At 34.2% G+C, this 24,842-nt stretch overlaps 1 protein-coding gene and 1 long non-coding RNA gene across 4 annotated transcripts in view; one reads left to right on the plus strand and one right to left on the minus strand.

Moving 5' to 3' along the window:
- LOC147400286 (uncharacterized) lies at positions 1-6,518 on the minus strand. Of its 3 annotated transcripts, none has more exons than XM_086445924.1 (6): positions 6,330-6,518; positions 5,675-5,900; positions 5,502-5,572; positions 4,009-4,404; positions 3,607-3,921; positions 1-291 (listed from the first exon to the last, which is right to left on the minus strand). In XM_086445924.1, the coding sequence occupies exons 1-5, from the start codon at positions 6,369-6,371 to the stop codon at positions 3,610-3,612; spliced, it is 1,047 nt and encodes a 348-aa protein (XP_086302050.1). In that variant the 5' UTR covers positions 6,372-6,518; the 3' UTR covers positions 1-291; positions 3,607-3,609. The 3 variants fall into 3 exon arrangements, with proteins under 3 accessions (XP_086302050.1, XP_086302049.1, XP_086302051.1); XM_086445923.1 differs by lacking the exon at positions 1-291 and adding an exon at positions 468-963 and having other exon boundaries at positions 6,330-6,516; XM_086445925.1 differs by lacking the exon at positions 1-291 and adding an exon at positions 468-963 and having other exon boundaries at positions 5,502-5,569; positions 6,330-6,515.
- The window catches only part of LOC147400287 (uncharacterized), a 26,844-nt gene continuing 7,295 nt past the window's right edge, over positions 5,294-24,842 (plus strand). The window contains exon 1 of the long non-coding RNA XR_015179287.1: positions 5,294-5,456. This is a non-coding gene — a long non-coding RNA (uncharacterized LOC147400287). The remainder of the gene's footprint in view (positions 5,457-24,842) is intronic.

Raw genomic sequence — 24,842 nt, forward strand, 5'->3', positions numbered from 1 at the left:
ATTATTTCTCGAGAATGTAATAATTATGAGCGTGTCTTAACTTCATCATAATAGAGATTGTGATGATCACTTAACAATTGACTATGATGATCTAATATAAGATCATAAATCACAACTAGCATGCTGATTTGATACTCTCATAGTATGATCAAATATTGCATCGGGTTCGGGTTGGCGACCAATGTAAAAAAAATTTGCAATCTCCAAACGTGAATCCTGCTCCTGCATTTTAGTCTCTAATATTAAGGCGTTTCTCAGAGGTGACACACTCACGTCGGTCAGTCAGTCAGTCTGGACAAGTAAAGAGTAAAGAAGTTAATCTACAATTATTGCAAGATTCATCTCAACACTTCGAATAGAATTTAGAGTCAAGAAAGAAAATTAACCACACAATACTTAATTTAAACATGAAAAATAAAAATAGATGAAGAGAGAGAGAGAGAGAGAGAAACAAATAAAATGGCAAATGACACTCAAAAGTACAAATGCTTAATTTAAAAGAATGGTGGATATTTAGTCAAATTAGATAAACTTGCATTCCATGACACACCTTCAAAGAACAGATCCAACAATGATAACTTTAGCAAAAACAGTATTTCATTAGCCATGGATGTGCAGCAGCTTTTTACAGAATCGTTTCAAGTTTATCTACAAAATTTTTTTCCCGAAAGAGAACTAGAAAATAACTCACAACAAACTCAAGATATATTCTTTGAAACAAACCAATTACAAACAGAATGAGAGAGAATCTACTAAGCTACTAGATTCTTCGGTTTTTCTGTTACATTGATGAAGTAACAAAAGGGATTAAGCTGGGAAGATTTTCCAAAGCCAGGGTGAACAGTCCATCAATCAGAAACATTGAAATGAATGCAAGAAATGTCCTCCCAACATATAGAAAATTGAAGGACGGTTTTGAATGGCTTGTAAATCTTTCAGCATGACATACGCCATTTATGGTCTCTGTAAGGATGACAGAAAATAAAACATCACATCTAATTAACAATATTTAGTCACAATCTATCCTAGTAGAGCAAATTATATCGACAACTGTAAGTTTTGATTCATAAACGCTAACCCAAGAAACTACATTGAATTTTGTATGAGAAACTTGAGAACCCAAATTATGTATATGTAGAAGATTATCCCATGGAACTAAATCAATCAACTTAAAGGAATATCTTCTCCTTCTCTAGCTAAAAAGCATATACACTCTTACAATAGGGCCATGAAAAATCAAGAGGTGACCTGGTTCATTGGATGATCTTCTTACATTAAGAGTTTACACTTACCATAAATAACTGGTTTCAAGCCATTCTAGTGTTTTATTTCCAATAAGGTTACAACTTAGGCTTGACATCAGAATTCCATGTTATAGTTACTAAACAAAGGAAACTGACTGAGGAATCAGCTACAAGGAAAAGTTTGTAAGATAGCAATAAGATCTCCGGCTATGCTTTATAAAGCTGAATGTTGGGCAATCAATACACCTATATGCCTTGAATGAGCATAACAGAGACAAGGATGCCGAGATGGAAGGGTAAAAAATTAGGAATATGAAAGAAGGCCTTCATTAAAAATCAAGGCTCACTTCCAACACGTGATAAACTAAGTAAATGTGTAAAAGAGGCTGATTACAGACTCAGTTAGAAGTAATGTGCAAGTTGAAGGTTATAAACAAAGAACATGAATTATTAGACAACATGTTAACACATTACAACTATTAATAAAGGACATGGCTTTAGACGAAATTGAATTGAGGATCAAGATTCATTCCGCCAACTCTAAATTTTTGGGATAAGGCTTTGATGATGACTTGCTGAATAAATATTTCTCCTACTTCAATTCAATTAAGTCTTGGACAAGCATTTCGGGAGAGATTGTATATAATTAGGACTCTTTAGATTTTATTGTTCACAATTCTTTTCCTTTAGTTTCTCAACACCTTAAAGATGTTAAAGGCCCCTCACAAATCTTTCTTTCCCTCATTATAAAGTCTAAGAGCAATCCAAGGGGCGTATGCATTCCAACCATGCTATAAAAAATGGCTATCTGTTAATAATTTATTACATTTTTTAATTCAACCCAAAATTCAAATAAACCCAAATAAATCTCTAGATTGGGAATCTCTCTCCAAAAATCAAAAATCAAAATCCCTTTCCCCAAAAATTCAAAATTGAAAAAAAAAATTAAATCCTACTCCCAACTAGCAAAATTCAAATATCAGAATCCCACTTTTCAAAATTTAGAATCCATCTATAAATATGACTATTTCCTCTCTCATTTTCACCTAGTCCTACAACATCTTCTCTCTATATTCAACTCCATTTTCTCTTTAAATAGCATTTTGATGTCTCGTTATTTTTACATTGTAAGAGATGCTCAATTTTTTTTAGGATGACTCTAATGACGATTGTGAGGTGTTAGCAAGGGTGGTCATAAAAGATGAACAATTGACTAACAGGAGATGAACAACGTGTCGTCGTGATTTCGTTCCTGGCCACATTATCATTCCTCGTACTACAGTTCAAGGCCATGAAAGACACTATCACGATTATTTCGTTGAAGATCCTGATCATTTATTTCAGAGGAGGTCTCGAATGAGTTATCCTTTTCCATATTCAAACTGCAGTGGAAACTAATGATCTATACTTCACCAAAGAAATGATGCCCTTGAAGTTCTTGATTTATCTTCCCTTCAGAAGATAACAATCACATTCAAGATGCTTGCTTATGGAGCAATGACATTCTGTGGACTGAGTATATCGGATCAGAGAAAACACATCGTCATAGAAAGTCTAAGAAGATTTGTGAAAGTTGTTAATACAACATTTGACGACGAGTACATGAGGTCACTAAACACCAATAACATCCGTTCGATTGCTAGTAGTTGATGAACAACATGATTTTCTTGGAATATTAGGCAGTATTAGATTGTATGTATTGAAAGTTGAAGAATTGTCCAACAACGTAAAAAGAGATGTATACTGGTCACATCCATGAATCAACAGTAACTCTGGAAGCTGTGATTTCACAAGGTCTTTTGATATGACATGCTTTCTTTGGGCTACTAAGATCGCTTAATAACATCAATGTGTATCCCAATCCCATATATTTGTTGAACTTGCTAAACAACATGCCCATCCCGTCAACTATACGATTAATGGATATGACTACACGATGAGATATTATCTAACTAATGGTATCTATCTAACATGGTCAAAGTTTGTAAAAAACAATTCCATGTTCACAAGACTTGAATAAATAACATTTTGATACAGTGTAAGAGTCAACAAGGACGGACTTAAATTCATAACTTAGTTGGTCTGACACATTGGAAAACAACTTTGAGGTCGTGGGTTCAAGTCCAACTTACCCATCAAAAAAACAAGAATTTACAAGAAAAGATGTAGAACGGGCATTTGGGGTACTCCAAGCACGTTTCACGATCGTGCATGAATCAATACGTTTTTAAAATCAAAGAATGCTTGCAGATATTATTAAAGCGTGCATAATAATGCATAACAAGATCACTAAGGATGAAGAAGATATAAGTGACATTGAGTTCAATGCAAATCCGTCTGTATCAGTGTTGAATGCACGTACCCGTCAATCGGTAGATTTCACTGAAGTCGTTTCTTGAACGTTTTCCTTGCCTTCTTTATTTTTAAATGCATTCTTTGAGACCTTTCTGCGCAATGGCCAGTCTACATTGGTTGAGGGTTCACTCTCATCCTCTAAATTAATTGAATCTGCAGTTGCAGGAGAAGATGAAGCAGGACTCGCGTTACAACGATTTTTTGACTTCTTGAAGTAGATGGTATCAGTCCATTTTTGCTCATCCCTCAATATCTTCCAACAATGCTCATACAGAAATGGTTTTCCCATAATCGACGTGTACACTTTCCTAGTTTCAGTAAACTGAAAAAGCATATCAAAACATAAAAATTCAAAACTCAAAAAACAAATCAACTATAAATATACAATTTTCAATAACACAATCATTACCATGTCTTGCTCAGTTTGTCCACTTTGTTGCCTTCCTTCAATTTGTTTGTAACACGCATCAAACTTACCACACTTAATATTAATTTCTGACCAACGGTTCATAAGAGAGCTTTGACTACGCTCGGTTCCTCCATTTTCCTTAACGTATGAATGAATACGGCCCCAAAAGGAGCCGTGGTGTTGTTCATGTCCTGTGGTCACATCTTTGCTTGTGTTGATCCATCCAGATACGAGGAGAAGGTCCTCATCTTGGGAGAAGTTTTTAGTTCTTTGTGGTCTTTTCGTTGTAGGTTCAACTTCACCAGGCTCTTGCAATGGTAGGGCGCGATTAGAATAATTTTTAGGCGATTCTTCTGAGAGGAGACTAATGAAAGGATCACCAAATTGAAAATCCACCTACACAGCAAAAAGAAAATAAAATTATGCCTTAAATTTCATTGCAAATATTGTTGACTTTCATATAATATTAAAAAGTATTGAAGATGATGATAATGATAATAATAAAAATAATAATAATAATTTGCCCACATATCACCCTCAAACCTCAAAACAAGATAAGATTTTAGGAGAAGTTGAAGACAAGGATTGATGACGAGATCCAATAGAGTAAAAAACATTTACCCTTCAGGTTGAAGGGGTTGAAGACAATGGTTCTCCGGTAAAAAATAAAAAATAATTCTGCAAGGGTTTTTGTCCATACTCTAGAGGTTGAAGACGAGGGGACAATTTTTAGATAATTTTTTGTTAGGGTATCAAAGAAACAAACATCAAGGGTATATGCCATCAATTTGAAAACAAAGAATCTCAAATATTCACCCAAAACCCAAAACAAAAGTCTGCATAACGTTCAAGAGAAAGGGAAAAAAAGTTGAGTATTCTGCTTTTCTCATCTCCAACTTGAATCCACTGATTCTCTTAAATAATAAAAATACTCTCTTGTTCTAAGTATGAATCCTGAGTAATTTGGGATTCGAAACCAAAGTTTAGTATTCTCTCCAACAGTCATGAAACTACCCCAATTGGGGGATGAAGCTATCCCAATGGTCATGAGGTCTCTTTGGAGTAAAAAAAATGGAGATTCCTAAACCTACTCTCCAAAATGGCTTTTGAAAACAACACTATCCAAAATGGAGATGGATATCCGAAATGGTTTGATTGGGACATCCATGTGGGCCCACACCTATTACACATCTAATCAGGACTCCTCAATTGGGAGTTAAAAGTCCTACAAACTCAAGGTGTTGCTGTCGCACTAGAAGTGTGTAACAGCCAACGCAACCTCCTTTCTACTATCTTCTCTCTAGGTATAAGACTAGGGGTCATAGGCCTGGATATCACTGTGATCGTTCTAGCAAAAATGGTGATGACGTGTTTTGGGTCTTTCCGATCTCTGATGCCTGGCGACAATGTGATATGACTCTGTTTCAATTATTCTCTGCACATAACAGGTATGCATTCTAAACCCAACAAAAAAATGAGGAAAGTAAACTTACCATGATAGGAGGGACCTGCTTATATGTTGGTTGCATCTCTTTCTCTTTCTCTTTTTCTTTTTCAAGACCTGCTTTGGGGAAGAAAGAAACCAATGTCAATGTCCTTTCAACTAATAGCGATGACCCCAATTACAAAAATGATCAAAAATGGAATAAATCCCATTACAATATACCTTCTTCTGCATCTGTCTGCAACTTCCAACCATCACCATAGTTGATGAGAACAGAATTAGGTCCAAAACTGATGGGTTCTTCTCCCTCTTTAACAGCTTCTATATAAGTAGCAGGAGGGAGCTTAAAACCCCGCTTTCGGTTAATCAAAGATAAGGCAAATCCTGCTTCTGTACCAGTAGCAAATCTCCTTACTTTACCAGAACTTTTGCAAAGGACCTCTAAGAACTATTTCAATAGATGAAATTGAGTTAAATTCAAAAAAAAAAAAAAAAAAAAAAATTATTACAGAGACCCATAAATTTGAGAAGTTTTCAGGCATCACAAACCCATTAAAAAAAAAATATGAAACTCAACCGAAGAAAAAACCCTAAAAGGAGTACCCCATTCATACCAACTATCAGAAACTGTAAAAATAAAAATAAAAATTACCCAAAGAAGAAACAGTATGTAAAACCCTATGCATAAAATATCTAGCTAAGTTATAAGAAAGAAAAAAAAAATTACAATACAGACCCATTAAAGATATTGAGTCGACTGGGATCAACCAAACAAGAAGAAATACTTTCGAACAAGAAATATTACTAATAAAAAAATGCAAAAAATAATAAATCGACGGCAATGAGAGAGAGAGAGAGAGAGAGTTTAATAGATTACAGGAGGAGATGGTTTTGGTCTCCCAAGCCCCTCTTCGGCCATGGATGAGAATCCAAAGCTGACACAGAGACGGTTGTTTGGAATTTGGAAGAAATTAAAAATGAAATATCGGGAGTTTGGGACACTTTTCAATTTACAAACTTTCTAACGTTGTGTTTGGAAAAACTGTATCTAAAGTTGCTATGGTGAACTAAGCTGTCAAAATTGAGAAAAAGTCGTGGTTACTGAATTGAGTATACTGTTTAATAATATATTATCTAATTATATTGTTAAGATGTGAAATTATTTGATAATCTGTTATCTAGAATTTGCTGGATGAAATTAAAAATTATATTAAAAAAATTATTTATTTGATATAAATAATAATATATTAATAATAAATATAAACACAAGATTTAATATTAAAAAAATATAAAATAAAATTTAATTATATTTTTTTTCGTACTAACATACTTAATGTTTATCAAATAAACAATAAATAATCAAATAAAATTTTACATCATCATATATATATGGCATTATAAATTTGTTGAGCAATTTCATCTCGTATAATATTCATATCAACAATCAATTCATCATCAATTAATATTCATTAATCCAATAAAATTCTCTCTATTAGAAGATTCTTTGAATAATTTATCAATTAAAAATATCTATATTGGTATACACCGATCAATATCATGGAAAATATTCAATAGGTTGATATATGAGATAATATAAGTATCTTTGTTTATATTTTATGTCATTTTTTATTTTTTCAAATCTGCCTCTATATTGTCAGTCATCACACAAAACATTCTATGGACTTCAACATCACTCATTTTTGTACTTCGCATTTACACTTATGGTAGAAGAGGGTTCAAACTCATTTGATATCTTATGACATCTTTTAGGTATTTCTTCAATAAAATTTTCAATTGTATCAATTAAAGTATTTGATGTTGACTCTTCATTCACATCATCAATATCTGCATCCAAATCATTGAGAGAAACATGACTATCTTGTATGATTAAATAAGTTTTTTTTGCAGTCATACAATATTTTTTCGTTGCAACGATCCTACCAAATATTTGGTCTAACTCATCTTCGTACTCTAATGTCTTATATCAAAATTAATTGGAATGTTTATTTAACTGATAAAAGATATAAAACATAAATAGAAGAAAAAAATTATTAAAACATCTGACTTATATTTTTCATCAGTTGTTTCAAAGGATCTCGTATGTACATCCCATCCTAATCAAGATTTCATCTTAAGATTTTTCTATGCTTTCCATTTATCGTTCACATAATCCCAACGATGCTTGTATTTGGTGTAAGATTTTTTTTTTTTTTTCAAATATAATTGTAAAATAATTATGCCATTTTGAGGTTAGACTTCCTCCTCCTTTACCATATTTTTTAACTACTTCAACCTAATATTTCATCCAAATTTTATGTATCGCTGAATCCCAATATGACTTTATTAATTGTTGATTAGACATTATCTAGATAAAAACTACAAAAACTAAAAAAATATAAATCTAGTAAAAGAAAGAGTAAACTTCTATTCGCACGTTCAAACAAAAATCCTAAAAAGGCTATTGGTGAAGTTATAATTTTATTAGAAAGTTGCTAATGGCACCCAAATTTTACTTATTAAATCCTAATTTAAAATATAGAAAACAAGTGAATGGTTGGGAAGAAGTAAAAGTTGTGGTGCCAATAGTTGCTATTATTGAAGAAGAAGAAGATTAAAACACTTCATTTAAACATTATAAAAGTTTGATTTAAGCTATTTGTTAGTACCATGTTTTGTCAATTCCAAGGGTAGTCGTGTGATGTCATAATGTAACTACTAGAAACATTATTGTGTATGCATTACTTAACGACAAATCCATAATATATCAAAACTAATCAAGGTCAAGGGACATCTTCACCCATGGAGCATCAGAACAGGTATATCTCAAGGGGATCAGAAGTTGTCGGCAGGAGTAAAGGACCCATCGCCAACCACCGACTGAACATTTTGGGATATCTTCAATCGGTGGCAGAAGCTCTAACCTGTCGGTTCCACCGATATAATATTCATCGGTCCCACCGATGAACATCTTGACGGTCCCACCGTTATCCATCGACCAATTAACATGGGATACCTTCTATCGGTGGCAGAAGAACAATCCTGTCGGTCCCACTGATAGACTAGGCATCGGTTCCACCGAAGAACATTCTGTCGGTCCCACCGCCATCCACCGTCAGAACTAATTAATGAATTATCGTTCGGTGGCAGAAGCATACTTATGGCGGTTCCACCATAAGAATACTCATCGGTCCCACCAATGACCCTTGGAGGTTCCACCAATAGAGCTGTCGAAAATCCTCAACGGTAAGATTTTCGACCGTTATGTTAGGTCGGTGCCACCGTTGGGATTCAGGTGCCACCGACAGAAAGCCGTTAAGAGCTATTCCCATAAAAGAAAAGCTCTAGGCTTCTCTTTGGATTGATCAACATCTTCGAAATTCAGCCCAAGCTAATAAGCATACTTCAAAAGGCTTAACGAAGTAAGAAGAGTCGTGAAGGGTAGTCGAAATCATGCATATCAAACTACCTCATCTGAGTTGATCAAGCTCTACTTACTCCATCCTTCAAGAGTTACATTCTAACATGGAGCTAGGCAAGGAGCCATTGTTGAAGGGAGTAATGAAGAACTGAAGAATAACAAACTCACTTCAATCGTCATAACTGTGAGTTTGATTGTTTGTACTTTAAATTTAAAAATACTCTTGTAATAGTTTACTTGATTTCTTCTTCAAAATCAAGTACTTGATTGAGTTGCGGACTCAAGTTGAGTGACAAAGGTTACTGAGTTTTCGAAGTATAAAACTCAAGCATTTTGAATGGATGTGGTCCACTCAATCTTAGGGTTGCGGAATTAACCCGAAAAATTCTATGTGCGGTTTAAGGTGAACCAAAAACCTCAGTTTTAGTGGACACCAAAGAACCATCAATTTGGGTTCTCTTGGGAGTGGATGTAGGCACAGTTGCTGAACCACTATAAATCGTGTGTCTCATATTTTGCCTCAGAATTCCTTATCTTTATGCCAATCTGGATGCACATCATGACTGATCATAACTTGCATAAATATCTTGTTTCATGAATGATTTGGTGAATGCACCCTGATTAACAAACTCATTAAAAATTCATTCACACCCTAATGTTCACATTCAGAAGAATTTTTAAATAGTCCTATTCACCCCCCCTCTAGGTCTCTACATTGTCAAAGCTGGTAATTTCACTATTACCTCGACATTACAAAAAAAATATAGGATAAATTCTGAAATAATTATATATATATATATTAAATATTTTTGAAGTGTTGTTAATGTTGACAAAGTTATTACATAATGTTGATAATTTGATAACATTATGTGATAGTTATATCAACACATGTACCACTTTTGATATTTTTGAAAACTCCGACAATTATTTGAGAATTTATCCAAAATTATAACACATTAAAAAAATTCAATAGTTATTTACAATTAAGACTACAAGGTGGCATGTGCAAAATCACATGTATCAAAAAGTTTATTTATAATTTAAAATGTTGATTAAAAGATTTTTTTAGATTAGTTAATAAAAATGATATTTTGTATTTTGAGACTAAGTAACATGATTCAGGTTATAATTTTCTAGGTTTTTGACTAAATTTAGTTGATTATATTAAGTTTATTTAAAAATAAAAAATGAGAGTATTTATGGTCAATCAAATTTTGGCGTCAAACCACTTCTACCCTACCTTTTCTCATTATAATAGTAAAGATTAGATTAAGTATAAAAACCAAAATTTAACAATTTAAATAAGAAAAAAAGAGAGAATTTCTAATGGCATCCCTACTTTTAATGTTTTTCAACCGTTGGTTAATTTCTTTTTTTAATTGGCGTGTAATAAGTAAAAGTTGGTGCCAACAACTCTCTTTTCTTCTTGCATAAGTTTTCAATATGACTTAAGAGGAGAGACAGGTGCATCATCTTAGGTGGGATACGGATTTCTTCCGTAGGACGAAAAACTAATTAATTACTATTTACAATACCATTCACACTAGGGGCACATCATACTTCAATGCAGTCCTCCATTGGAGCTATTCCCTACTCTTTAGTATATGATATGGAAGCAGTCTTGCTAGCTAAAATGGAAATCCTGTATTTCAAGGTCTTGATGGAAAGTCAATTGCTAGAAACAGACTAGACTCGTCATTTGGTACGAAGAGCTAAACTTGATTGAAGAAAAACAACTTTGAGTGCAAACTTATCAAAGAAGAATCGCTCGCACGTTTGACAAGAAGGTTAAAGTTCGCTACTTACAAGTCAAGGATTTAACCATCAGACTTCAAAGAAAACTAAGTACTTCTCCTTGACCATAGGAGGAAGTCTGAACTTAATTAGAGAAATTCATCTATCAGCAAGAAAACACTACTTTGGAAAATCATCAGATTTCAAAGAAAATCGAGCACCTATCTTTGACCCTAGAGGAAAGTTCAAACCAAATTGGGGAGGTCCATTCATCATCAAGGGAATATTACCAGGAAAAGCTGTCAGATTTCAAGATCATGATTGAATTACCAGAACCAACCAACCTTGATCAAATCAAACGGTACTACATTTAAGGAGGTCATCTTTGGCCGAATCAATCCTTATATTACCCAGTTACCTAGTTCAACATATCCTTTCTCAACCTCTTTGCAGCCTTTTCAAAAAGAAAAATTATGCCTTTTTCTTTCTCAGCCCGATCATCTAACCTAGGGGAGGGAGGATTCGAACTACATTTTGGTCTGATCCCAAAATTTTGGGGTACGTAGGCAACCTGAGAAATTACTTCAGGCTCGACCACATCAACATAAAATAAAAAATAAAAATAGATTTCCCGATAAAGAAAAAATCTAAAAAGAAAAAAATTCAAAAGAAAAAAATTGTCAAAGTGGGAAAGAAAATTCAAGGAAAAAGAAAATAATTTAAAAGGAAATGCCACACAAGGGGCATTTGGGTTTTTGAGCCTCAAAATACCTTTCTTTTTATACCCAGTCCTAAGCTTACCCATAAAAGTCCTCCTAAGTACTGTACGAAAAGTCAAGAAAGATAGCAAAGCATGATCAGACAGCAACTCTAGAAGTTCAGATAGGAAGAAAAAAAAAAAAAAAAGCCTACTAGGTTGAAAACCCAAAATGGCAACTTAGGCAAAAATTAAGGCAAGCTCGCGAAGTTAAAAATCTGAAAGGATGACTTTGGCGACAATTAAAGCAAAGAAAAGAGAAAAAATTGTAAGCTCGCTAGATCGAAAACCTAAAAAGGCAATCTAGGCAAAAGCTAAATCATGCTCGCTAGATTAAAAACTTGAACAAGCAATCTAGGCAAAACTTAGAGCTATCAAAAAATAAAAGAAAATTTCCGTTGAGTTGAGAAGCTAAAAAGGCAGTCCGAGCCGAAATATCAGAAGTCCGAATAATCCAAGTTTCAATACTCAGTTTGAACTAAATACAGACTCAGTGGATACAAGTATCTCGTCTATGATTGATCTGAAGAGTTTCATGTCCCTAAGTGTAGACACCCCATTTTTGCACTCGCCTGATTAATCAACTCGTCAACCCGATCGCAATGATTCCCAATGATGGATGTGTATTCCATTGCTTTATTTTGTTACTAGATGTGTTTCAGAAATCCGGATGAGGTATCTCGAACTGACAAAATCTTAGAAATCACGCTACGCTAGGAAAATACGACTTCAGAAACATAGAAATCATCATCTTGCAAATAAAAAAGAAGCTTCACGATAAAAATCACTAAAAATTGATCAAATTACCAAAATACCCCTAACATCAAAACAACCCTAGAGCCTACATTACGCTTAGGAAAACACATTCAAACACATAAAACAATAAATCGGAACCAAATAAATCATTTCACTAATTTTAACAGAATTCGACAAAATTACGAAAATAACCCTCATAAAGTTCACGACCATTTCATACAAAAAAACTTTATAAATGACAAAAACCAACATTCCAATTGCATTCCTTACGAAAAACTGATTCCAAATATCTTGGAACATGGAAAAACGACTTAAAACGTAAAAATCATCTCCGAGGGCAAAATGGTAATTTCACAATTTTAAAAATTAAAGATTTTGAAATTAATAAATAAATCATTAAATAATGTAAAGTGAAACATTAATAAAATTAATTTTAAAATGTGAACAAAGAAATCGATTAATCAAGCTTTTAGGCAAAATTGTTGAGGGTTCGCAAGATATTTCTTTAAGGACCCCTCCTTTGGGGGTCCAAAGAATTAAAGATATAATAGAGAGGGGTTCTCCAAAAATTTAAAGTGAATCAAGCAAGACTAAAGTCAAGATGTTAAAGTCAATCAAATAAAACTAAAGTCAAAATTAAAGTCAATTAAGTAAGACTAAAGTCAAGTATTAAAGTCAATCTCATAAGACTAAAGTCAAAATCCTAAATCAAAACCCTAATCTAAACTAATCAATTCAATCTCATAAGACTAAAGTCAAAACCCTAAATCAAAACCCTAATCTAAACTAATCAAGTCAATCTCCTAAGACTAAAGTCAAAACCCTAAAGACTAAGTCCATCTCATGAGACCAAAGTCTAAATCCTAATTGAAACCCTAAAAAGAAACCCTAATCAAACCCTAATGCTTCTAAAAACTTTATAAATAGGAGCCTCCACACTCTATTTTCGTATCAAAGAAAAAACCCTAGAAAAAGTAGGTGAAGAAGCCTCCACAACCTCCCCAAAACCCTAATTTTGGAGCCCCAACTCCTTCCCTAACACCCCTACTTCGATTTTAGCCTAAAAAACACCCAAAAACCTCTCAAAAACATCCCAAAAATCCACAACAAATTCGAAGCACCCAGATCCAAAAAGGAGATACCTTACCTCGGAGATCAGAAATCAGATCCGGAGATAGAATGAAGTGAGGAATACGGTACAAGGAGCCGTTTTCACCAGATCTGAGGGAATATCACTTTTGCAGATCAAAGGTAAGCTTTTTTATTATTTTTTTAATCTAGGTTTATCATTAGCGATGTAGATTTATTTGGGATAAGTAGAGACCGGCATTGGCCGGGCGGGGTTGGTGCCTAACACCTTCCAACCCCGTAACATGATCCCCGGATTCAGATTTCTATAGTAGATTAGTTCTTTTTTATCCATTTTAGAGTCAGTTTGGTTCCTAGACCATAATAACTAGGTGGCGACTCCCAAACCTCAAGGGTCAAAAGCGGATCCGCGCACCCCGCGGATCGAGGGCGTTTTTAGTGGCGACTCCGCTGGGGACTATTGAGGATCAAACTTGAAAAACCCCAAGTATGGGAGCATTGCCAAGATGACCTAGTTTTTTTTATTATTTAGTTGGATTTATTTTATTTATTTTATTTATTTTTTCTGTTTATTTATTTTTTATCTTGATTGTAGATGATTTTGAGTATTGCATTTTTTTTTCTCCAATTAAGGATCACTTTTTGATGACCCCTAAATAATGAAAGATTCAAATTGACCTATGAAAATGATGGAATGATGAAGGTTGGACAGAAATATTAAAACATTTTTAGAAAATATTCTAGTGAGAATTAAGTCTGGGAGCCTATTAATAAAACATAGATCTCGTCGAGTAGATTAATTTAGAATCTGAGTTCACTCAATTTCGTTATCGGAAGCCTTAGATATCATCGATGCAAGTTCAATCTGTAAATCTGGAATTATTTCCGAATGAAAGTTGGGACAGCAACGTTAAAAATTTTTTACAGAACATTCTAGTGAGAATTAAGTCTGGGAACCTATTAATAAAACGTAGATCTCATCGAGTAGATTAATTTAGAACTTGAGTTCACTCAATTTCGTTATCAGAAGCCTTAGATATCATCGATACAAGTTCAATCTGTAAATCTGGAATTGTTTCTGAATGAAGGTTGGGACAGCAACGTTAAAACGTTTTTACAGAACATTCTGGTGAGAACTAAGTCTGGACACCTATTAATAAAATGTAGATCTCATCGAGTAGACTAATTTAGAACTTGAGTTCACTCGATTTCGTTATCGAGAGCCTTAGATATCATTGATGCAAGTTCAGATTGTATTTTCCTAATTCACAGAAAATCTGAATTTATCTAATGTTGGCACAATTAATGTTCTTGAGAGTGAGCTCATCTCAACCATTGTCATTCTATCATCAATGTAACACCTATTGGAATCTCGATTTATTTTGGATCACCAAAAGCGATCATTGATTGGACCTTAAAAATTATAAAAATTATGCCTATTGCAATGTTTGTTTGATCAATTATTATATGCCATGCTCATTAATTGATTTGCCATGATCTTGACAGATATATTTGTGATGGGTTTGATTTCATCTTAATTTCGATGTGATGGATTTTGGATTATTTTCTTAATCAATATTCATTTGATATCCATATGTGATGACATAATCTGGCCCATGGGCCCACGTGTTTGAAAAAGGTCCCGGGCACACCCCACCCTATTTTGCACACACCACAAGCACGTTTACTGTTTTACCCACTTACACGTCCCATATAGCCAACGTGGCACTAGTGCGTGGCCCGGTCTCTTCGGAGATGCGACGTCATTCATGAAAACCACAACTTCAGTCACGTACCTTAGGGTATATCAAACTGGGGGCATCAATACCGTCTGATCAGGTGATTCTGAGAGGTATATTGTTGCACCCAGGTTGGAGCGACCTGAGCCTTTGACCTATTGTGAGCCACACAGTCACATGTCCCGATTGCCAACGTAGTACTAGTACGTGGTCGGTCCCCTCGTGGGATGCCAAACCATTTATGAAAGCTACAACCCTTGACTCGTACCCGTAGGTATAAAAGATAATCTAAGTGTATCAATTGCACTTCTTGGTCAAAATCGGTGCCTAAGCAGATCTTGCCTCGCTGTACCCTACTGTACGAGGGGGATAGACTACGTCTATTCTAGACGGGAGGTATTTAAGTGGGCCTTTGCTCAGCATTGTGCGCCACCTCTCAACTGGAGATCAAACTGGCTGTTTTTGGCTTCAGAGAAGTGAATTGAGGTTTTAGATTATCACCTATAAGGTATATCAAACCAAGTCACCACGTATCGAAAGGTATATAGGTGTGCTTGGGCAAGGGTGGCTAGATAAAAATGCATTGCACGTAGTAAGCTTAGAGTCTAGAAACCTTCCCAGTAGGTCACAACTCGAACTTATCGTGGGTGTTCCCGGGTTGTTTATTGAATGGAGTCCGTTGATTGATGAATGTATGTGAGTGATGTGAATGGTAAGATCAGAGTGTATGATTGTCCTCAAGGATCAAAAATATTGTTTTTGAAAATCAAAATGGGTGCACCGACCCAATAAAGAATCTATTCTTTTATAATAATGACCCAGTCCATCCCGATCCAACAGTCCTGATGGACCGGGCCATTTAAATCGAAATAGAAATCAAATTTTTAAAGAAGAAAAATAGTTTACAAAGGCAAATTATTTCCCAGAAAAAAATGTTTTCCAAAAGAAGTGTTTTCCAGAAAAAGTGTTATTCTCTAGAAAAAATATTTTCTAAGAAAAAACGTTTTCCAAAAAATATTTTTCATAAGAACAAGATTTTCCAAGAGAAAATGATTTCCAAATAAAAAACTATTTTTCAGAAGAAAATATTTTCCAAAAGAAAAGAAAATGATTTACAGAAGATCTATGTTTGCATGAAATTTTTTTGAAATATGTTTTTTACCAAAAATCTATTTTTTGCATGGACCTTATAAAATTATCAAAATATGTTTTTCTAAAAAGAAAATGATTGCCAAAAATAATCAGTATTGTGAAAATTGTTATTCAATAAAAACATTATTTTCAAGAGTGCAATAAAATTATTTTTCTTTTGAATAATCATTGAATGGATGAATTGTTTAACGGATTGGTGTACAAAATTCTATAAAATCTCAGGGTTCATTTAAAATGTTATCAAGGGGGTGACACTGAAATTGGTTAAATTCACCTTCAAAGAGGTTTTAAGGGTTATCATTGTATCTAAGCTCAGTCGTCTATCGTCTAGCTGGGGTTGTAAATCCGGTCAGTTAGAGTAAACGTCAATATCAAGTCAACAGTTAGAAATGACCTCAAAATTTCTCAACATCGTTAAGTTATTCTTTGAAAATTATAGTGCTTCAATCCTACCGATTGTAAGTAATATCTCTGTCCTCAGTCCTAATCAAACTCGTGTGGGTACTTGTCTTGAGTTTTCATGAGTCATTTGGGTTAGCTCGAGTCTTTTTTTCCAGCAAGGTCATGTCTTCCTTAGATTGAGTCTACTCTTTCCTATTGAGTCAGGTTAGTTCATCGAGTCTATAGGTGTCTGTTGCCCCATCTGAAATTGATCGGATAAAGGAAATTTTTGAATACCTCGAGCGCATTAACGAATTAACTAATAATTTAATAGATTTCGTTTCTGAACAAGAAGATAAGAGTCGGGCTCAACCTTTAATCGAGAAAGGAAGGTCTTTGACCTTAAAATAAAAAATAATTCCTAAAGAGATTCAAATAGAAACCATCTTATCCCTAAAGGAACACGAGGGGATAATGAATTTACTCAGAAATTTCAAAAGACTTGTTCGTGTGATCATATGAGGGTATGTTAGGTACAAGCTTGGGTGTTGTTCAACACGGAATAGATAGTCGTCTATATCGATGGAATCAAAGAAGATGTTATAAAATGTATCAGCACTATCCTTACTACATCTTGAGTTTCAAATCACATATTATCAGTCGATATAGGGGTACCTTTTGAACTGATCTCTGATAATGGGTCGTACTTCAAAGCATAAATCATTACTCTATGTTTAAAGTTGAAGATCCGGAAGCACAAATCATCCCCCTACCATCCTCAGATCAATGGAACGGTTGAAGCAGTTATTAAGAGTCTCAAGACTATCATCAGGAAAATATGTCAATCACATCGAGATTGGTTAGAAAAATTATCATTCACGCTATGGACATATCGAACTTCAATTCGATCCTTTACTGGAGCTACTTCCTACTCCTTAGTGTATGGCATGGAAGTAGTCTTGCCAGTTGGAATGGAAATTTCGTCTCTCAGGGTCTTGTTGAAAAATCATTTGTTAGAAACAGATTGGGTTCGACAGCAGTATGAAGAATTAAACTTGATCGAAGAAAACGAGTTAAAGCCCTGTATCATGTGCAAGCTTATCTAAGAAGAGTCACCCGTGCATTTGACAAAAAGGTCAAAGCTCATCATTTACAAGTCAAGGATTTAACTATCAGATTTCAAAGAAAATTGAACACTCCTCCTCGACTATAGGAGAAAATCTGAACCCAATTGGAGAAATTCATTTATTAAGGAAATACTGTCAGGAAAAGCTGTCAGACTTCAAGATCATGATGGAATCGAGTTATCAGAACCAACTAACCTTGACCAAATCAAACGGTACAACATTTAAGGAGGCCATTTTTGGCCGAATCAATTTTCCTATTACCTAGTTCTTTATTCTCCTTTCCTCAACCCCTTTTGTAGCCTGTTCAAAAAGAGAAACATTGTGCCTTTTATTTCTTAGCCCGATCACCTAACCTAGGGGAGGGAATATCCGAACTACGTTTTGGTCTGATCCCAAAAATTTGGGGTACGTAGGTAACCTGAGAAGTTACTTCAGGCCCGACCACATCAAAATAAAAAAATAGATTCCTCGACAAAGAAAGAATCTAAAAGAAAAAATTCAAAAGAAAAAGAAATATCTGCAAAATGGGGAAGAAAATTCAAAGCAAAATAAAAGAAATGCCACACAAGGGGCATTCGGGTTTTTGAGCCTCAAAATCCCTTTCTTTTTATACCCAGTCCTAAGCTTACCCATGAAAGTCCTCTTAAGTACCGTGCGAGAAGTCAAGGAAGATAGCAAAGCATGATCAGACATCAACTCCAGAAGTTCAGAAGGGAAGAAGAAAAAAAAAGTTTGCTAAGTTGAAAACTCAAAAAGGGCGACTTAGGCAAAAATTAAGGCAAGCTCGCAAGGTTGAAAATCTGAAAGGACGACCTTGGCAACAATCAGAGTAAAGAAAAGAGAAAAAATTGTAAGCTCGTTAGATCGAAAACCTAAAAAGGCGATATAGGCAAAAGCTAGGGCATGCTCGCTAGATTGAAAACCTGAAAAGGCAATCTAGGCAAAATTTAGAGTAATGAAAAAATAAAAGAAAATCTTCGTTGAGTTGAGAAGCTGAAAAGACAGTCGGAGCCAAAACATCAGAAGTTCGAATGATCAAGTTTCAATACCCAGTTTGAACCAAATATAGACTCATTGGATACAAGTATCTCGTTTATGATTGATCTGAAGAGTTTCATATCCCTAAGTGAACCGACGGGAAGAAAGAACAAATTCTATGATGAATTTCAGAAAGAAATATTTTTCTAAAGAGTACAGTTTCCCCTCTTACACTAGGGGCATTTATTTTCAAATTATATTCGATTATCCCCAGTGCAATGTTCCTTGTCAAACTAGGGGCATTTTTGTTTTGATGCCTGGTCAATTTCAACCCCAAAGGATAAGGTTAACTTTGAATTAAAGGTTACCCTCTTGATAGCAATTTTGAAAACTCCTCAGATTCAAAGAGAGTTAAAATGTTTACCGGACCTTCATAAAATCCAACTTTTTATTAAAAAAAAAATTCAAATGCGAGGTTAATCTCCTGTTCGTTCCCAAAAAGAATTAGTTCATTACTCTTTCACTCCAAGTAGGTAGAGTAGAACTTCCAAAAAAAAAAATATAGTTCATTACTCTTTCACCTTGGGCAGGTAGAGTAGGATTCCCAAAAAAATTAGTTTATTATTTTTCACTCCGAGTAGGTAGAGTAGAACTTCCCAAAAAAATTTCATTACTCTTTCACCCTGGGCAGGTAGAGTAGGACTCTTAAAACAATTAGTTCATTACTCTTTCACTCCGAGTAGGTAGAGTAGAACTTCCCAAAAAAATTAATTTATTACTCTTTCACCCTGGGCAGGTAGAGTAGGACTCTCAAAAAGCTTAGTTCATTACTCTTTCACTCCGAGTAGGTAGAGTAGAACTTTCCAAAAAAAAAAAAAATTAGTTCATTACTCCTTTACCCTGGGCAGGTAGAGTAGGACTCCTAAAAAATTAGTTCATTACTCTTTCACTCCGAGTAGGTAGAGTAGAACTTTTCAAAAAAATTAGTTCATTACTCTTTCACCCCGGGCAGGTAGAATAGGACTCTCAAAAAGCTTAGTTCATTACTCTTTCACTCAGAGTAGGTAGAGTAGAACTTTCCCAAAAAATAAAAAATTAGTTCATTACTCTTTCACCCTGGGCAGGTAGAGTAAGACTCTAAAAAAGCTTAGTTCATTACTCTTTCACTCAGAGTAGGTAGAGTAGAACTTTCGCAAAAAACAAAAAATTAGTTCATTACTCTTTCACCCTGGGCAGATAGAGTAGGACTCCCAAAAAAATTAGTTAATTACTCTTTCACTCCGAGTAGGTAGAGTAGAACTTCCCAAAAAAATTAATTCATTACTCTTTCACCCTGGGCAGGTAGAGTAGGACTTTCAAAAAATTCGTTTATTACTCGTTCACCTAGGGTAGGTAGAGGAAGACATTCAAATTTTGCTAAGATTATGCTCACTTTGCTTAGATTATGCTCAGTTTATGCTTATATTATGCTTAGTTTTTTTTTTTCTCAATCTTTGCTCAGTTTCACATAATACACACACTTACACTTGCACTTTTTAGTCAGGGAGAATTCTTTAAAATTCAAGGATCTGACACTGTCAGTGAGAGCTCACGCTCAAGGATCTGACAACTTTTTAGTTCAGGGAGAGTTTTACGCTCAAGGATCTGAATATCCGACGAATTACTAAATCAGGCTGCAAAATGAACTGTCACTAGCTTTGGCATTCGGATATCGCACTATCTACCAAAATAGATTTGCTATCTAGTTTGCTTCAACCCTCTGCTAAAGAGGGGTATCTGTAGACACCTCATTTTTGCACTCGCCTGATTAATCAACTCGTCAATCCGATTGTAACGGTTCCCAATGATGGATGTTTATTCCATTGCTTTATTTTGTTACTAGAAAATTTTCAGAAATCCAGATGAGGTATTCAAACTGACAAAATTGTAGAAACCACGCTACGCTAGGAAAATATAAGCCCAGAAGCTTAGAAATCATCATTTTTCAAATAAAAAGAAGCTTTACGATAAAAATCACTAAAAATGATCAAATTACCAAAATACCCTAACATCAAAACAACCCTATAGTCTACGTTACGATTAGGAAAACCCTTTCGAACACATAAAATAACAAATCGAAATCAAATAAATCATTTCACCAATTTTAACAGAATTCGACAAAATTACGAAAATGCCCCTCATAAAGTTCATGACCATTTCACACAAAAAATTTCATAAATGACACAAACTAATATTTCCATTGAATTTCTTACGAAAAATCGATCCTAAAACATTAAAAACGTGAAAAGTCATCTCCGGGGGTAAAACGGTAATTTCATAATTTTCATAATTAAAAATTTCGAAATTAATAAATAAAACATTAAATAATTAAAGTGAAACATTAATGAAATTAATTTAAAAATTTGAACTAAAAAAATCGATCAATCGGGCTCTAATGAAAAATTGTTGAGGGTTCGCAAGATATTTCTTTAAGGACCCATCCATTTGGGGCTCTAAAGAATTAAAGATATAATAGAGGGGGGTTCTCCAAAAATTTAAAGTCAATCAAGCAAGACTAAAGTCAAGGTATTAAAGTCAATCAAGTAAGACTAAAGTCAAAATTAAAGTCAATTAAGCAAGACTAAAGTCAAGATATTAAAAGTCAATCAATTAAGACTAAAGTCAAAATATTAAAAGTCAATCAAATAAGACCAAAAGTCAAAACCTTAATAGAGTTCTAATTAAATAATAACTCTACCTAAAACAATTCTAATTAAAACACAACTCTACCTAAAACAATTCTAACTAAAATACAACTCTAACTAAAAGAACTCTAATTAAACACTAATTCTATCTAAATCAACCCTTAAAAAAATCTATAAATAGAGGTCCTCACACCCTATTTTCGTATAAAATCAAAGAAAAAACCCTAGAAAAAGTAGGTGAAGAAGCCTCAACAACCTCTCCAAAATCCTAATTTTGAAGCCCCAACTTCTTACCTAACACCCATGCTTTGATTTTAGCCTAAAAAATACCTAAAAGCCTTTCAAAAACACCCCAGAATCTATAACAAATTCGAAGAATCCAGATCCAAGAAGAAGACACCTTGCCTCGGAGATCAGAAATCAGATCCGGAGACAGAACGAAGCAAGGAGTACGGTACAAGGAACAGTTTCATCAGATCTGAGGGAATAGAACCTTTGCGTATCAAAGGTAACATTTCTGTTATATTTTTATCTAGGTTTTGTCATTAGCAATGTAGTCTTATTTGTGATAAGTAGAGACCGGCATTGGCCGGGCGGGGTTGGTGCCTAACACCTTCCAACCCCGTAATGTGATCCCCGGATTCAGTTTTTCTGTAGTAGATTAGTTTTTTATCCATTTTAGTGTTAGTTTGGTTCCTAGACCATAATAACTAGGTGGCGACTCCCAAACCTCAAGGGTCAAAAGCGGATCCGCGCACCCCGCGGATCGAGGGCGCTTTCACCCTAACCCATTAACCACTACCCACATCAACCAATCACCCTCCCAACATCAAAAGATGACACATGTCATCACCACTCTTCACCTCCCTCATCTAATCACCTACCTCCATCATCATTCTCTAAAAAATCAACCAAACACATCACCTTTCATCATATATGCCACATGGTATCATCCCTTTAACCCACCCAAAAACCAACCAACCAATCTCTTATACTACCCATCCCTTCAAATTTAACACCTTACCTCTTCCATCAACCCAACACTAAATCAAACACCTAACACCTTACATCCCCATTCTCTCCATCAACCATCACTCATCTCATCTCACCAAACACTCTACCCAAATGGATTTGAGTAGGATCCAACCTATTTGGATCTAAACCTCACCCATTTCCATTAATTACACAATTACCCTCACTTCCACTTTAAATTTCATACATTTTCCCTCTAAAACAAATGCCATTATCCATCTTTTCAAATTTTCACCCCATTATACCCCTAAACCTCCTCCAAACATCTATAAATATCCCTCCTCTCATCCCAAAAATGGTTACCAAGTCTCCTAAAGAAAAAAATCTACTCTCTCTACTTATCCCCACTACTTTCTCATATCATCTTCTAAAGAAGAAAGTTTCACTCTCATAGTTCATTAAGGACTCAAGATAATTTAAGAAGAAGAAAATAAGATCAAATATCCAAGGTGGGTACAACAAATATCTTCCCCCCCTCTCTCCCTACCCTCTCCTCTTTCCTCCTCTATCATCCCCCTCCTCTTCATCTTATTTTAAATGGTTTAGGATGAATGGACCCCAAGGCTAAAGATCTATAAGGGTCATTTTCATCAATGAAATGACCCTATGATCAAGCCGAAAATAAATCCCTATGTAGGGTACAAATGCACACACGTGTCACTTTATTTTCATCTTTTTTTAAAAAATCAAAATGACCGAATTGCGTAGAGGTTACCGCCACTTGGCGGGGGGAAAAGGGTGCTTAACCCCTTCCCTTTTCTCCAACCGAGCCGCTTACCCGGATCTCTAGGTTTGATCAACTCCTTATCCATCGTGAGTCACTAAAATGCCAAAAATGATATTTTTGGAAAATGTACATCGGGTGACCATTCACACCCACTTATAACATGAAGGTGGCGACTCCAATTGTAGTATATGTGGTCGTCGTAATGACAAAATCCACGTATCTACATATAGTTTTAAAGTTTTATTTATTTAATTTCATTATTAGTTTCAAGATTGTAAGGGTACTAGTTTTAGATCAAAATCAATAAAATAAGATAATTTTTCTTTCTCTCGTCTCTCTTGTTTTGATATTTACTTTTCTATGAAGCCAAATAATTATTTTAATTAAAACTTGCATATAAAACCAGGTTGATTTATGTTCTTATGTGTTTCATTATTTATTACTATTTATTAGAAACTATTTAAAATTATTGTAAGTTCTGATGGTTTAATCATAAATGAAGTCAAGTTAACTCATGCTTACTTTTCGGTAGTTTGAATTAGAATTTTAATATTAATTTATTTAAAAGAAAATACCCAATATTTGATTATTATTTGTGCCAAATCAGATTTACTTTCCGATCAACGGGCATTAGCTTTGTTTGAGTAGATTAAGATAACAGTGATTAAATACTTGTTTTATTTAAGATTAATGTTATAGTGGCTTTGATGAATCTAGCCTTTCTTTTATAGTTTATATAATCCATTTGAGTTTAGTTTAAAATTATTCGTAAAATATTTTTGTTAATTTGTGAATAAAATACTTCTGATCTAATGTCAGAAGGAGCATTCTGACATTGACTAAAATAGTTCTGATCTAATGTTAGAAGGTGTCTTCTGACATTGACTAAATTACTTCTGATCTAATGTCAAAAGGCGTCTTTTGACATTAAATAAAATACTTCTAATCTAATGTCAAAAATAACATTTTGACATTAACTAAATTACTTCTGATCTAATATCAAAAGGAGCATTCTCACATTGACTAAAATAGTTCTGATATAATGTCAAAAGACTCCTTTTGACATTGACTAAAATACTTTTGATCTAATGTCAAAAGGAGCATTTTGACATTGAATAAAATAGTTCTGATCTAATGTTAGAAAGAGCCTTCTAACATTGATTAAAATAGTTTTGATCTAATGTCAGAAGGTATCTTCTACTATTGACTAAAATACTTCTGATCTAATGTCAAAAGACTCCTTCTGACATTAACTAAAATACTTTTGATCTAATGTCAGAAGGAGCCTTCTAACATTGACTAAAATAGTTATGATCTAATATCAAAAGACTCCTTCTGATATTGTTTCAGTATTCGCTAAATCTATTCAAATTTCTTGATTTTTAACTCATTCTTACCTTACATAGTAGATAAAACAATTATACGACAATTTACATTGTAATCAAGGGGAAGAAAAATTATAAACCATGAATTTATTAAATGACTCTTGAAACACATAAAGATGATCTAAGAAATCCTCTATTGCCTCACCAACCTTTTCAAATGCTACAAAAATTAGATGAAAAATAATAAAGAAGTGACACATTCAATATTGTGGTGGAATTAACAAAACTTAGTTTTTCAATAAAATCTTTATAATCTAAACATACTTAGTTTAATTCTTAAGTCTTTAGTAACAAAATTAATATTCAAAGTCAGAAAAACGATCATCATCTTCATCCGACCTAGCGTAAATAGATGCATAGTTGGGATCGTTTTTGACTTCATGTGATGAAACCCTTACAACTCGTCTACACATTCTTGATACCTCAGCTTG

Source organism: Akebia trifoliata, chromosome 6, assembly GCF_017979445.1.
Source record: "Akebia trifoliata isolate Shusen 1 chromosome 6, ASM1797944v1, whole genome shotgun sequence".
In the NCBI taxonomy this organism is placed as follows: domain Eukaryota; kingdom Viridiplantae; phylum Streptophyta; class Magnoliopsida; order Ranunculales; family Lardizabalaceae; genus Akebia; species Akebia trifoliata.

Excerpts from the sequence above, each read along its gene's own strand:
- LOC147400286 (XM_086445924.1), bottom strand. The coding sequence starts at position 6,371 with ATGGCCGAAGAGGGGCTTGGGAGACCAAAACCATCTCCTCCT. Across the intron at positions 5,573-5,674 it reads GCAGACAGATGCAGAAGAAG|CAGGTCTTGAAAAAGAAAAA; the intron begins GTATATTGTAAT and ends TCTTCCCCAAAG. Across the intron at positions 3,922-4,008 it reads GACAAACTGAGCAAGACATG|TTTACTGAAACTAGGAAAGT; the intron begins GTAATGATTGTG and ends ATGCTTTTTCAG.